The 15958-nt window shown below is 41.3% G+C and overlaps 2 protein-coding genes across 2 annotated transcripts in view; one reads left to right on the plus strand and one right to left on the minus strand.

The window, feature by feature from the left end:
* The window catches only part of LOC113028788 (receptor activity-modifying protein 3), a 37724-nt gene extending 36394 nt beyond the window's left edge, over positions 1–1330 (minus strand). Inside the window, exon 1 of the mRNA XM_026179240.1 lies at positions 1272–1330. The gene's annotated coding sequence lies outside the window, so the exon portion shown is untranslated. The remainder of the gene's footprint in view (positions 1–1271) is intronic.
* A 39-nt stretch (positions 1331–1369) lies between these two features.
* Positions 1370–15806, plus strand: LOC113028787 (platelet binding protein GspB). The gene is made up of 5 exons (XM_026179238.1): positions 1370–1554; positions 6093–6211; positions 6330–6459; positions 9099–9144; positions 9879–15806. The coding sequence occupies exons 1-5, from the start codon at positions 1442–1444 to the stop codon at positions 15012–15014; spliced, it is 5544 nt and encodes a 1847-aa protein (XP_026035023.1). The 5' UTR covers positions 1370–1441; the 3' UTR covers positions 15015–15806.
* Positions 15807–15958: the final 152 nt, after the last annotated feature.

The raw sequence follows: 15958 nt of genomic DNA on the forward strand, positions 1-15958 counted from the left end.
TGCATTCCTTCTCACATGGGCAACAAAATGTTGCAACAATAGTGTGGCAGAGCAGGAAGATGGTGCTGTTATCCATGCAGAAACTGTTTCTGGCAGTTGGTGTGAAAGCTGTGAGCCTGAAAGGACGAACAATGAATCAACAAAAAACCAGAAAAGCCACATGTGAAATGATTTTGCAAAGAAATAGAAAGAGAAAACTGTTGAGTGAGAGAACAAATAACCCAGAACACCTCTTTGGAAAAACCCAAGGACTGACTGCAACAGGAAAATGACTGCAATACTATTTTTCAAAGAAATTGAAAGAATAAACCTAAGTGTGTGTTTTTGTATCATAAATAACCTCAAATGGAGAGTTAGGCATTGTTTGGCACTGATCCGATATCAAGTGAATACAAGGCCAGAATTCTCAGAGATACCAAATCCTTTACCCTATAAAGCCTGCTCATATAGGGGAGAGCAATGTGTCAGGATTTGTGAGATGAATCATCATCAGTTTGCAAATTTCTGAACACATTTTACCGACCACAAAATCACTGTTGCTTTTACTTCTCACAACAATTAGTTAACCACACCTTTTAGCTTTTCATGCATTTTGAAACTTGTTAATTAAATGTGCTATAGGCTATAAATACAATAGACGTGACATCACACAATAGTGTCTGTTTGAAGTATATTTTCTTCATTTCCAAAAAAAACCTATTTAATGTAACACAGTTCAGTGGGCTACATACTGGGTTTAGAAACAATGAATCAATCCTATCTGATACCAATACCAGGTTAGTAACAATGCTGTCATATCTGGATCAATCTGCTCCACCTCTACCACATAGCACAAGGTCTGCAGAATGCAGTTTGGGCATGGGGGGCTCCACCTTAGATTAGTTTGAAGACATTTTTATGGACATTTGTAATGTTAGGCCAATTAAGCAGGATTATGACTTTCAAGTAAAAATTAAATTTTGCCAACTGTACTGTAATCCAATTTTTCTACTGTACACTCTTTTTCTGATCAGCTATTCAGATTTCTCTTTCTTCTTTGTACTGTCACCCCATTACAAAATAATCCTGCAAACGCCCCTGACAGAGGGCCTTGTAAAAGTACTTTCCTTCTTTGTTCAAAGGTGTGCCTCCAGGGCATGCTGCCAGGAAGCATTAATGGCAGTTTTTTCCTCAAAGTGACCAGAGAAGGAAATGATCCAAGTGGGTGACGTTTCTAGATAAGAGCCTCAGCAGCAGGTCTGTTTGCCCGGGCTCATTTGCCCGCCGCTCACCTGTTCGTCACGGGAAGAGTTGACCTTTAACCAGCAGTGAGTGGTTCTCCCGGTCACGGGTACCTGGGCTGTTCTCATGGGAAATTTGGACTAAATTCCGCACCAAATTTTTAAGATGTTCTCTAAATCCAGTCTGAATGCTGAAGGCTTACTTAACCGGTTAAAATAGGATGTCAACAAGTGACGCAGGAGAGCTCAGAGTTGTAGGAGGAGAGACAGCTACGCCTCTGTACGGGACACCACCAGCAGCAGCAGCAACAAGGACACGGGCTACAACTGCAAGGTAGGTGGAAAGCTCCCGAAAGTCAACTTTACCAACCACCCTGTGTTTATCTAGTATTTATGAGGCTTTTAAAACGACATGTTAGCCGCTCCTGTATGCCGTGTTAGCCTCGTTTTGCCTTTTTAACTGCGAAGCGAGAGGAAAGAGAAGCCTCCGTGCCAAACCGCGTTTAAAAAACATCTATTTTTACAGAAGCAGCGGTGTGCTTGAAACGCACAAACACCTCACAGCCGAGAGAAACGTTGTGAACATTTATCACATTATTGCATCGTATTCGGCACTGAGATATTTCACTCGTTTCGCCATTTATACGTGGTTTACAGCTGCTTCGCGCCCACCTGCTGCTTTAAAGAGGCGGGTGGAACTTTTTGAAGAGAAGTAATATCAGTGATTATTGTGTGTTATGTGCTGTTCTGTATAAATGACGACTTCATATTGATGTAACGACCGTGTAAAGCTCCGTTGGGGTGGTTGGATGCAGGGCGTTAGAGTTTTGAACAGGATTTGGTTGGTGACACGCTCTTTTTCTTACTCATGAAACGTGACACGACTGGGCTCAAGCACATTTCTAAAGACTGAGTGCAGAATGTAATGAAAGGAGCTTTTGAGCATAGGATTTATGCTTCTTCCTTTTTTACTGAATGCACTTATGAATTCACTGCGCTATCAAGCTGAGCTGCCTTTTATATCGTGTGTGGGTGCATGCCTTTGTCATTGACTAAACTAAACCACACACTGTGGCATCATCAGTGTTGTACTTCTGTGCAGCTCAGCTTCTCAGTCTTAACAGGCGAGCTCATACATGCACACCCAGGCCCAGAGTTCACTCTGAGGCACACACACTCCTGCTGCCTGTGCATGTCCACGGCTCTGCCTCTGTTTATCTCCACATCCTCCTGCTAATTCCTCCTAAGTCTATCCACTCTGTTCCTACCTATGGGCTGAAAAATAAACAACACCACTGGAAATCTGACAGGGACTCGAGGCGTGGCAGCAAAAGAACAAGTCTCACTTTGTCTCGGCCAACTTTGCATGCAGGCAAAGTGATTAAGTTGTCTTTAGGTGAACCTGAAATAGAAGTTTGAGGTGTAAATCATTTGCCGGAGTTGGAGCATCACATGTGATTGTCAGTGCTGAGTTCACACCCACACTTGGATCCTTGCGGTTATGTAAGTGTTAGTTGGCAGATATGGACACACACCCACAGCAAAGCTGACCTAAAGTGAAGGGAACACACCAACATAATTTTACGAGCGTCTCTGTGCACAACACTGTGGCTCAAAGAGTCTCTCACGGATTACAATTGCATTACTCATCAGCTCGCAAAGCCATCAAAACAAACAGAGTCCCAATTCACAGCACGGGGTAGCACAAGCATTGTGCATCTGCAGACAGGGGATCAGAGGTCGCTGATGCCTACACATGAGGTTATAGATTTATTATTTCATGCATTTACACGGTCATCCTGGACAGTTTATAACAACTCAGCTAAACTGAAAAAGAAATTGCTAATTTGTCTTCTTGTTAGCAAAAAAAAATACACCATCTGTAAGTTGAATAAGCAATTTGAATAACTGCAATTGAAAATAACTTCAGTTATTCAACATGGATTCAAATCCATCTGGTTTTTAACCAGAGCATGCTACCAAGATTTAGTTCAGTAAAGATGTTTTCAAGTCATATTTTCAAAAGTACCAATACTAAGCATTTGGCATTTCTTCCATCTTGAGTTGTTCACATTTGGAGCGTTTCGTGGCTGAACAAAACTACCCAGTGACAGCTGGGGATGTGTGAAGACTTGCCACAGTTTTTTTTAATTATTCAAAGACAATAACGTAGGAATGCACAAATTGTGAAATTCTGAGGCAGTACGTGTTTTTTGTAGGACAGCCAATATCTGACGCCAATAGCAATAATTTTTCCAGTCATTTAATTTTGTGAAAAACGAAGAAATAAATTGTAAAAAAATAAAATAAAATTCACAGCTGAAATACAAGTCGAGATGATTGGGATTTCTGAATAGGACGCCTCAGGGATGCCTCGTAGGTGAGGTATTTCAGCATGTCTTAACACATATTCTTGTATCAATCAGCAGCCGGACCGATTTTAGCCAGAACTGATATCCAGGACGCGCTCAATTAACAGAGGAAATAACTACCTTAGTATTGAGCTATTACATGTCAGCAATTCCATCTACTGAAAGGGAACAGTGAAAATTTAGCCCGTGACAACGCCATGTCTAACCCTACTGTATCCCTGGCTAATCAAATTATGCAGTTTATGTTTTTGTTGAATTTATTGAATTGTTCTCCTAAGTCAGGGGTGTCAAACACAAGGCCCAGGGACCAAGCAGTGACTCCAATTTGTCCCACAGAAAAGCTTTAAAAACATTTCTGTTATTTATTTATTTACATTGGGTTAAAAAAAACATTTTCAGTGATTCACAAACATTTTCTTTAATAATTATATATATTTTATTATAATTATAATTGCAATTTTATACATTTGTTTACGATTTAAGCACCAAAGATGCTGACAGATTTCTTTCATTTATTGCATCACCATTTCTCAAAATTGTATTTATTTTTCCTATATTATCTTGTGTTTTCTATTTTAATATAAAGGACCTTGGTGTAACTGTTGCTGTGAATAATTTGTGAATAAGTCCGACCCATTTAAGATCAATGTAGGGTGTATGTGATGATGAGTTTGATGTCCTTGTCCTAACTCTTGGCCATCAGGGAACAAACAAAATATCCATTCAAAGTGGCACCAAAGTCCACGTACATCATTTTTCAGTTTGTTTCAGTTAATGGAGCTACGTGGTGGTAGCGGTCTGGAGGCACCGCAGTGCTCAATCGATTTCATGATTACTTCAGCAGTTTGTGTGACTGCAGCCGTCAGGCTGTACCTTCGTCCTCAGGTGGACAAATCAGCACATGTTTATGTAACCACGGAGCTAGTGATGCAGATAATGATTAAAAGAAAAGCCATATACCTTTCACTAGTCACATAAATTAAAAATATACTTTCTAAATTGGGTCTTGTGCTTGTGATCACTAATCACAGACCTGTCACTTATCAACCAGGGCTCTTACAGGTTGATAAGCACTGACAGAGCCGTGATGTGGGAAGAGTTCTGCAGCTGGTTGGGGTTCACTGAAGGTGTGTTATCTTTGGCTCTGAAATGCTGTAGAAGAGCGCGAAGATCTCCTTCCCTGCCTTCCTCTTTTCTCTCCGCTCCTCTCTCATGTCATGTCGTGGCAGGCTTTTATAATCTCCTCCCAGCACTCTAATGAGGCCAATGAGTGGCCCCTGAAGGCAAGGTGGATAGTGAGAGCTACAGCTTTCTATGATGTGCCATGTTATTACAAAAAAAAAAATCAAAGGGCTTCATTTTGTGATCACAAAAAGCACCACAGGTTAGATAAAGACTCCTAAGCAACAATTTCCATCCACTTCCAAACTGCTGAATGCAATAAAAATAGAGAAAGTGATCCCAGAATGTCCTGTAAGAGATAATTGTTGCCATTTCGTTTGTTCTGTTTACCGAACAAAGGTTGCAGCGACACGTACATTTCTGTTTCAGTAACCGCCTCATCTTTGTTCTGGTGTCATCATCGTGATCGGTAGTTGGCACGCCAGCGTGGGTTCAGCGTTGGGTTGCGGCAGTAAATGTGCATATGCATGTTTGAGTGAGTGGGTGTGTTAGCTCTGTACCCTGGTTGTAACAGAAAGTGTGGAACGAGATGCCGAATAGTTATATAACCACTGCTTATCGGTCCAGCACTGCCGGAATGATGAGATGAGAGAAGCACGGCTGCTTGAATTTCCTTCAGTTCTCAGTTTGATTTCATGCTGCGGAAACTAGATTACAGCGGACCAAACAATAATAATAATACGGCTCTTTTTCAGTTTTAGACTTTTGAGTGGACAGGAAAAGATGTTGTAGATGGAACTACACACCGACAGTGACGATCTCTTTTTGCGTAAAAAAAATAAAGGACATAATTTGCATTTGGAAATAGGTGATAAATCATCATTGGAATGCTAAGCAAATCGTAAATTGTTAAAACAATTGCAATAATATCATAAAGTTGGTAAAAATATTGCAGTATTACTGTGTCTGGTGATGCTGCTTTTAGTCATCATCATACTAAAGGGGGGAATCACATCGCTTCTTTATTTTTGAGTATGTACGTAGTTTTAGGGTTTTGTGTGAAATCCAGTTTAGGATAAATTCTTCTTAACTTCCTGTGACTGCTGGTGGGTAGATATGAAACCACTGATGGAGCTGTTGAAAAAAAGTACGTAGTTATCTTTATCTTTTTTTGAAGGAGAACAAGGAAGGCTGTGTTTCTGCAGAGCCCGTTCTCGGTGTGACAGAGATGAACAGACATTATTACTAAAAAATGTTTCAAAGTGTTGAGTTTGCGCAGAGAGAAAATGCTCAACGCAAAAATTGAATAATCGAGTTCAAGTTTAGTTATTTTGCATCAAGTTTTTATTTGTTCATTTACTTATTTATTTATTTTTAGAGAACAACAAGATGAAACATTTGGTGAAACATTCAAGCAGGAGGAACGCCATGGTGACAAACGCCCAGCTGAGCAGTTCTCTCACCAATCAGCAATCACACAGAAGGAAACACACAAAGGTGAAACGTGCATCTGACATTTAAGCTATAGCTCTTAAAAAGTTGAGTCAAGAATCTCTTCTGTTTTGGGTTTCAGCTGTAAACACCTCATAATCACTGAATTCTGAATGTGTTGCAGCACTAAGAAAGGACCAAACTTCTTCCTGTGGTGATGCAGATATCCAGTTCCAGCAGTCCAGCTTCACCTCCTGCCACGTCCTCAGACTCTCCACTAATCCAGGCATAAAACACAGCAAGAGTTTATACAGGTAAGCAAGGGAAGGGATACATTTACTGACTGGCCTTGATTACTGATTCATTTAGACACTTTGTTTCTGGAGCACACGTCAGTGAACAGTCTGTTCTGCTCTGGCATTCAGGACAGCATCCCATAATCATGTTACTCCCCATCTGTCTGTATGATAGGGCTGCAACAACTTGTCACTATAAATGATGACGTCGGTTATAAAAATTAATCTGGACAAAATCTTATTGTCGACACATCATACACAAATACCTTCTAAATGTGTTTTTGTAACGAGCTCCCTGGAGCTATGACATCAACTATGAATGGTTCAGCTTTAGAGAGCTAATTTAGTGTGTCGCATTTATACCTTGTTTATGTAAATGATTGTACAGTAGTGTTTATGTTAGCCTACCTGTCAGAAACTTCCCATGGATGATGCTTGCCACGTGAACACAGTTTTTCAGTTTTGTTAGCTAATGAGTGAAATGTGATAGTAAAGCATTAAACAGGATTAGCTACTCTGCCTCCTAGTTTGTTTGTTTGTTTTCTCAAATTAAAATGAGCATTTATTCTGGATAGTAAACCTTTTCCATCTAACGTTAGGTTGCTAATCTGTGGGTTGGACCGTATCAGTAATTAATTATACATATAATCAGTAAAGAGTATAAATGGCTTCGAATACTACACAATCTGAGACACTATGCTATCTAACCAAATTATTAGTTATTATTAATTAGTGATTTCTAATTCTGTATTGTTCTGTTTTACTAGTATTAAGCAAAGGTGTATAGATGAGTTTGTCCTGTAAAGAGGCTCACTGCACCTCTGGCTGAAGTCTTGACAGAGAGCATCTTTAGCATGATTAGCATGGGACGAGACAACAGGGTGACCTCACAGGTGGACAGACTTGAGCAGGTGAAGTACTAGAACCTAGAACAGGAGGTTTGTCAACATGAAGGGGAGAAAAGAGTTATTGAAATAATCATTGACTAATCAAAGAAAAATTAGCAGATTAGTTGACTACCAAAATAATCTTTAGTTGCAGCCCCTACTGTATGACATTAACAAGTGTGGAAAACTGGTGTAGAAACCACAATCTTCAAGCTCATACACAGCCCTGCATCCTATTGTAGATTTATTATGTGAAAAGTGCAGCTGCACAAGAATTTAAACAGTATTGTGATGGATAGTTGCTTTGCAACGTGGAAACATTTTTTTTACTTAAGTAAAAGCTATATAACTTGATCTATAATGCAATATTACACAAATTACACAAATATAGATTTCCTGTAAATACTTAAATGAAGCAAAAGTTTTTAAGGGAGGGACGAGTGCCACCCTATTTTAGACACACCCATGGGCGGAGCCTTCAGAGTTTGAAATGACTGAGACATGTCAGAGAACCCTGGGATTTGATTCCTTGTGTGTTTTGAGGTGTATCGCTGCTGAACTGATCTTCCCTACATTTTTTTCCAAGTGTGTCTCCTAATAAGCGGTAAATCTACATCTCACAAACTGTTTCTGAGGTCTGCAAAGAGGAACGCCGGCCACTGATCACATTTTAATCACTCGATTTACAACATCCTGTCAATCAGTAAACGAGCTGTGTCTGCATTCTTTAGTCTGAGACAAAGGACCTGGAAGAGTCAAGTGTTTGCATAAACGCGGACGTACGCTTAATAAAGTGTGTTAGCTTATGTCTCAGTAGTACGAATGCATTGTTTTTCTTGTTTTAAAATATTTTAAACAGTGTTTCCTCTGGAATTCGGAAGAAGAGAAGATGTGTAGCTCTTGCAATCCTATGTGTGGAAGTCTGTATTTACATTCTCAAAGTCAATGTGACATGTTTTATTAATCATCTACCTGTGGTTTCATTTGTTATACAGAGAAACTTCCTTAAATCAGTTATGCAGGAGAATCTGAGGTTATTTTAGGTGAAACTTGTTGCCTTGGTTTTGCCTCAGGAAAATATTTACCTTTTCTATAGTTTAATCTAACATTATATAATAACTGCTTATAACATTGTGTCAGAGGTTTTTATTAGAATAAGATAAGCCTGTCAGCAGAGGTCTCAGATCAAACACGCTTTATTGGTTATGTCAAAGCCACACCCCCTTTCACTGTGTACTAGTTACCTGCGTTCATGTCAGTCCAACATGGCCTTATATAGACAACTTGTGTGTGAACTGTACTTGTACAACGTGTTCCACATCAATTTAAAAAAGTAAGTAAGTGTTTGCATGATTGCTTAGTAGGTGTGACTTTAGTTTACATCTGCCGGTGAGAAAGTTGTGTTTAGAGACGGTGATTGATGTGAGGAATGCGAACGTTCCCGTCGATCGGCATTGCTGTGGCAAATTCTAGATTTAATCCCTCTAATGTTTCATTCAAAACAGTTGGACCGTCTGACATTCAGAAATGAGACTTGTAGCAGAAATTAAGAAAAATTAAGTTTACACTGCACATTCACCACTAACAAAATCAAAGATTGCCCCAGTTGTGTGTGTCTTTGTATGCAACAAAATTTGCACTGCAACACTAAAAAAGTGCATTATTTTAGAAAGTTGTGACAATGTCTCAGTTTCCTTTTTCACAGAACTGTCGCAGCTGCAGCATGCACCCAGAAATCTAATACACTGTGTCTTCTCTTTGTATCAACAGATTGATTGAACCACAGCGATTTGAGATCAAGGACAGCAGTTTTCAGGTAAAGACTACAGTCTAATAGAATCAAGCACATTACACACACGCACAGTGTAAACCTGATATAGACCAAATGTGAAATTGCAAACTTTGCTCCCACTGATCCAGAATCCAGAATCTAATCAAAAGTACAGATCAGAAGTTTAAAGTGTTTAAAAATCTTTGAAAAGTCACATAAAGCAATGGTGACACCATGTTAAAAATATGGTTTTAGATTCATTGTTATTTTAACAGTTATAAGTGACAGGGTGTGTTTGTGTTCCTTGTGAGTGTGTTTCCCTGCTAATCTTTCATGTCTTTCAAGATAACCTGTTTGTCAAGGATCTCTTAAATAACTACTGCATGGGAACAGACACTCAAGAAAAGCTTGGGCCTCAGTGCAGGCAATTTAAAATTCTGAAAAGCCGCTACCATTGATCACTAGCTGTCAAAGTTAGAAAGCTTTTTACATTCCTGTGCACAGAATTTGCATTGGTATAATATGATAAGCCCAAATTTAATGTGAATATGAAAATCATTGGACTTTAATGATACAGCTAGGCAAATGCAAATATATGTTATTGAATATTCTAGTATGGGTCATAGGAATTGTTTTGTAGAACTTTTTTTATTTATATTATAAATATTATAAAGTTTAAAGTATTAAGATTTTAATTGTTGGTGATGGCAGGTGTTCAGAAAATTGTAATTTAGTATGCAAAAAGTGGGTCCTGTCAGTAAAAGTTTTTATTTTAACAGATTAATGGAAGAACGTCTGCATCACAAACCTCTATAGAGGCACCCAGCATCTATCGATTGTCAGAGGTAATACCATTTCCAGCCAAGGAGAAAGACAAGGTCATCACTGCTGATTGCAATGAACTGGAGATTACCAGGGACTTGAGCAGAACTCAGGCTTGTTCAAATAGTGACTTTGGGACACATAAGCTTAATGCCTTGCATAGACTTCCATTTGGATCACAACCAAGGACTTACACTGGATCTCTAACTCGAGCTGAGTCAGAGGGAAATATACAGGACCGTACAAAAGGCCTTGCAGACCGTCTTCAGGAATTATCTGACCCGCCCAGAACTATGTTGTCTTCCTCCATGGTCACGGTTCTCGCTCCTCACTGGAGTGGCCGACTGCGACGTTCCAAAAGATTTGATGGAACCGGCAGCTCTGAAGCCCAGGGAAATACGCAAGATGTGACAGGTGCTGCAGCAAACCGTGGTTTTCAGCAGACTCGAAGCCAACATGGTGTGGAGAGGGGGTTTACAGGTGGACTGGGAACCCAACTGAGGCCCCCATTTTCAGATCTCAGGAGGAACACAGTGGACTGGTCAACTAAAAGTGATCCTTTGAGCTTGGAATCTAAAAGGGAAATGATTAAAACTGTTTCTTTGGACGTGAACTCTGGAAGGATGGACAATAGAAAAATAGACAGAGGTTCTTTAAGCGCTTTACCTACCAGTGCCTCTGTATCGCAGAGCCAAAATGAACAAAGGCAAAATCCACAAACTGTCCATCAAGGCGGACACTCATCTTCAAGCTCCAAACCAACAACCAGCAACGTACTTCTTTCTTTAAGGAGAGGCAACATCGGTGGCAAGAATCTCTCACAGAGCTTTCTCAATAATAATGAACAAGAGAGGCCAAAGCCGCTCCTCTCTCCATCATCTATTTCTTACAGGACAACTGAAACTAGCCCTGTCCTTTCCCCATCACCCTCCAGCCTGAGAGAGCAGAGCACCTCTGACAGGTTCATCTTTGCACCTTTACCAGTGGACAAAAATGCAGACGGCAAACCCTTTGTCCAACAGTCTCAGACAATAAATAGGATTCAGTCCAGTCTCACATCCTCACAGACATTTTTAGGTAAAGGACCATCAGAAAGTCAACAGAACTACAGGGACAGAAGTAAAACTCTATTTTCAGAGACCCCAGTCTCCTTGTCCAGACAGCCCCCATTTGACTCTTCTGCCCAAGTGAAAACCCAGTCCTTTCCTAAAAGGACCACGCTGAAACAAACTTCCTGGTGGAAGCAAGTTACCCAGGAAAGCAGTTTCCCTTTCACCCCAAAAGACACAACCAACAACAAAGACAAGCCAAACACAACCTTAATTCCACCCTCCAATAATAATAGTGACATGACATCTCCAAGTCAGCCTGATAACAAAAGCAGGGGTAGTCCGGTCAACAACAACAGAGACAACAATAACACAGCAGAGTCAGTTTGCACAGGTAATATGAACCTTTTTATGAGGGCACAGGGAGGAACTCACCATCTCGGACAAAGAAATGCTGGGAATTCACCTGACTGTGATTTGCACAGGTCTGTCAAGGACCAGTATAGCTCAAATGTAAACAACAGAGAATACCCAAAGCCGCACAGTGTGCCAGATGTTTTGTCTAGTTCTAAAATTAGCAGAGCTACAGCACAAACAACACTGTGTCAACCTAAAGATCCAGGCAAATATGATTTAACCGATAGTTCATATACAGCAAATATGTCTGAGTTACCATCTGCTTTGCAAAATCCCAGGAGCTCAGATACACCCACAGAGAGCAGCAGCAAGTACAAAAATAATTATTTCCCACCAAAACCCAACAACACCCCCATGCCTCCTCTCAGCATAGACTCACACAGGTTTATCAGCACACCGCTCTCTCTTGATATCACCAGTACTGTCAATGGTAAAGTTCATACATGTCAAAATGCCTCTGGTCCCCAAACCTCAAAAATGAAAAGTAGTCCTTCCTACCATTCTCAGTCTGTTCCTTCTCAGACCAATATTCATACCTCGGCATATGCAACCTCCACTGGCTCTTTGTCCCAGAAAACAAAATTTACCAACATTTCCTCTGCCACACCTCTTGGATTTGAAAGAAGCTATGCTTCCATTCCTAAACCTTTCCACCCTAAAAGTATGTCCAGTCTGATTTCCACAGTCGGTTCTGTCTCCAAAAAAGACTATAGCGCCACTGCTTCCAACTCTTCTTCCTCTGCCACTGGCAGCCACCCTGTAGCCACCACTGCCTCAAGTTCTTCCCTTCTCAGTCCTGCGGTCACCTCTGCCGTTACCTCTCCTACCTCTGCCACTGTCTCCACTCTCCTAACGCCTCCTGCAACCCCAGTTATTACCAACTCCACTTCAGAAACTTCAAGCCCTAAAAAAGAGGGGAAATATTCCAGCAGCTTAGAGAAAGAGCCAAAGAAACTTGAGAAAAAGAAAGTGAGAAGAGTGACATGGGATGACTCAGTGGATCTGCAACAGTCAGAGTCCATCGCTGTGGAGAAGCCAGAGTCGTCAGAAGTCCAAGCGACCCCTCAAGCTACATCTAAGCACATGCGAAATGCTCCATCCATCTTCTCCTTTCTGAGATTGAGCAGTTCAACAAGTTCTTCTGTTTGTCCCCCTAAACCCAAGACCTCCAGCATTGAGGTGGAAAAACCAGGAAAGTATAGATCCTTATCATCTGACTCGGCTGATTTAGCATTCAGGGAGTTTGAGCGAAGCAAGCAAAGAGCTGGTGATACTATGATTTTTTACCAGGGAAGACAGGACTTGCCCACACCAAGGCATGAAAGGACACTATCAGTGGAATCTGGCACAGTTCAGTGCCGTACTTCAGCTCCTCTCTCCCTCCCTCCTGACTTTTCAAGTGGCTATAAGGTTCGTTATAGCTCTCCTCCTTACTCCACGCTCATGTCCGCAAGGATGACACAAGGGGAGACAAAGACGAGAACGACCAGACCAACCCTCTTCTCACAACCCTCCCAGTCAAATTACACCCCACATCTCTCTGTAAATACTGACCCAGTTTCAGTCATGACCTTATCCACATCCAAACCTCCTATGTCACCTCCTAGACCCTCCCTTTCCTTGTCCTTACCCTTCCAAAAGAAACCTCCCAAACAAGAAAGTCCAAATGTTGAGGTTTCAGAAGCTGATCGAGCAAGCAACAATAACAGCGGAGATAAAGGCCAAGAGCGAAAGCTATTACTTGTAGACAACAGAATTCACATCAGACCTCCTTCCCTGCAAGGTGATAAGGCAGACGGCTCCACATATGTAACTGAGACACTGGTTTACAGCCTTAAATCCAAAGTAGATGCATCAACAGCCGCAAAAAACACCACACCTAATGCTTTACAGCATACCAATAACACGCCGGTTTCCATGGAGACCAAATTTAGTCAACAGTCCCTGACAGGGCAGAGTATAGGAGCAGCAGGTGAACCATGTCGTCATTCAGGTCAGAGCTCCAACAGCAGCAGCTCAACAGAGAGTCAGTCCCGGGAGACAGAAGACTCCAGCAAAAGCATGAAGGAGACTATAATGGGGAAAAGCAGGTTTTTCTCAGTGGACGTTAATAATGAACAAAACACAAAGAGAAGCCGATTTGCACTGAAGAAGAGCGTCAGTACACCAAACTCCAGTTTGACAAGGTCAGAGTCAGACAGGGCCAAGAGTAACAACAAAGTAGACCAAGTCTTTAGCAAACTAAAGCAAAAATTAAGCACAAGATGGTCAACCTCACAAGCACCTTCTGTTAGCGGATCGAGCGATGTGAGTGTTGAGAGTAGCAAAATTCCAGAGGAAACAGTGCCAGAGAAAGTAATGGTGCTGAACGACAATCAGGAAACAGAGGCTTCGAACAGGTGGACGCAAGATAGATACATTCTGATACCGTCCTCGGCTGCTGGAAACACAAAAGTTGGAAATCAGCATTCCAGCTGGACCGAAAAATCATCTCTAGAAACAGACCGTGACATGCAAAATGCTTGTGCAGAACAAATTTCTGAAAAGAAAGGCCCAGTTTATCTGACGGTCCACGGTCCAACAGTTGACCAGTTAGACCTTGAACAAGACCAAGTAGATTATAAAGCAACAAGCCTCTCTTCCAGAGATCCAAGTCCCAGTAGAAGTCCAGCTTTTCCAGCTTCATTCAGGAGATCCACACCTAGTCCCAGGAGTCCATTCTCTCCCTTCTCCTCTCTTTCACCAATGTCCCCATTTTCCTCGTCTGATGTAACAGACGACAGCGTCTTCTACAGCCCAAAGCTGCACCGCCGCAGAGAATGCTCCTCTCCGTGCGAGCACGGAGAAGGGATCAGCTTGGGAGTTCCGAGAAAAAGCCGGGCATCCGTAGGTCCTCCATGTGTGAGCCCAGGACATGACAAGGAAAACTTGGCATCCTCTTATGCAGACTTAAAGTATGGCATTGAGCCTGGGAAGTCCTTTTCTGTGAGTTCTGTTCTCTCCAGTCGACCCTCTGGACCGGGACGTATTTCCACAGGATCCAGATTCATGAGTGTGGGTGACCTCTCTCAGTCTGCCTTTTCTTGTGGAGGTAATAGTGGAGATTTGGATCAGTGGTCTGTCAAATCCGATTGGAGCACAGTGTATGACTTTCAGGCTTCTGAAGATGGTCGAAAATCATATTTCCCAAGTGATCCTGGTAAAATGCGATCAAGATCTTTGCCTCGATCGCTGACCAGGTGCTTGGCAAACTGGAGCTCTGGAGACTCTCCTCAACATGTAAATGCTACAGCTTCCAAGCCTGCTCACCTCCGGAGTCCAAACATGAACATTTGCCAGTTTGTGTGGGATGCAGAGGCCCCACCCACTCCTCCTCCAACACCTCCTCTGTCACCAGTGTCCAGGCGCATGTCCAAAGCACCCAGCCTTTCCTCTCCGACCTTTCCTAGCTCGCCAGGAGTACTACATCCAGGGGACAGCCAGTCCAGGGGGCATTTGCCCTCCAGAGGTTATGTATCCAGCCTCAGCACCTTTGATGAGTCATCAGACAGCAGCTCGGACACAACAACTGATGACGAATACTACTTAGAAACAGATGATGAGGGAGAAAAAGAGACAGAACTGTAAAAGCAGAACAAGTGCTTTAAAAATGCAAGTTTCTGAAACATCCATGAGGGAGGGGATAAAGGAGGTGCTGTAATCTTTTGGTGTGTAATGACATCTGCATCTCTCCTGCTTTTGTTTTTTTGTTTTGTGTTTTTTCACTCTGTTGAGACCTGAGCTCAGTCGGGACACCAGGTATCCTGCATGATTTGGTTTTCGGAAGTGGTTGTTGTGGTCAGGGTAAAAATATACACAATACAAGTAAGCATGGATTATCAGCATAAGTTTAAATACGTTTTAAGTATGTACCATATGTTGTATTTGAATGCAGACCTGTAATTCCTGGATAACAAATAGACATTTATAGTTTGAGTGTCGCATGGCATTAGTGAGGTATATGCTGTATCTTTGTAGTTGTTTCAAAGAACAAACTACTCTGTAAGCTTAGGCTTTTTGCACAAGTCTTTAGGTTTGCATTTCATCCTAGTAGGTAGCAATAAGTACTGAGGCAACGTGGATAAATGTGCTGTCATATGATATTCCATCATCTCTGTTCTGCTATGTTTAAGAAATGAAATTAGTTTTTGGTAAATGTTCTAATCGTAAAGCTGATATTTTCTTAGCACTTGTTTTGTTTTGTTTTTCAAAACAGGAAGAGTTTTGATTTTTTTTGTACTTAGGGATGAAATATAATCTTGATATGATTAACATTTGTTTTCACCCTTATAAAGTGCTCTATACGGTGCCTGCTCTTATTTGCACAGTGATAAATTCTTAATATATCTATTTTATAAATAAATGTAATATTTCTAACAAGACCTGATGTTTTGGGGATTTCTCATCACCTTGGTTACACTTTTGTTGTTATGTCAGATTATATAACCATCATCGGCATGATTTGTCCTTGAGTCATTAGTTTTGTCCATTGCAGTGCTCGCATGCTTTAAGTGAAAAGGTATGTTGATAAT

This window comes from Astatotilapia calliptera, chromosome 9 (assembly GCF_900246225.1).
Source record: "Astatotilapia calliptera chromosome 9, fAstCal1.2, whole genome shotgun sequence".
NCBI classification, from domain to species: Eukaryota; Metazoa; Chordata; class Actinopteri; order Cichliformes; family Cichlidae; genus Astatotilapia; species Astatotilapia calliptera.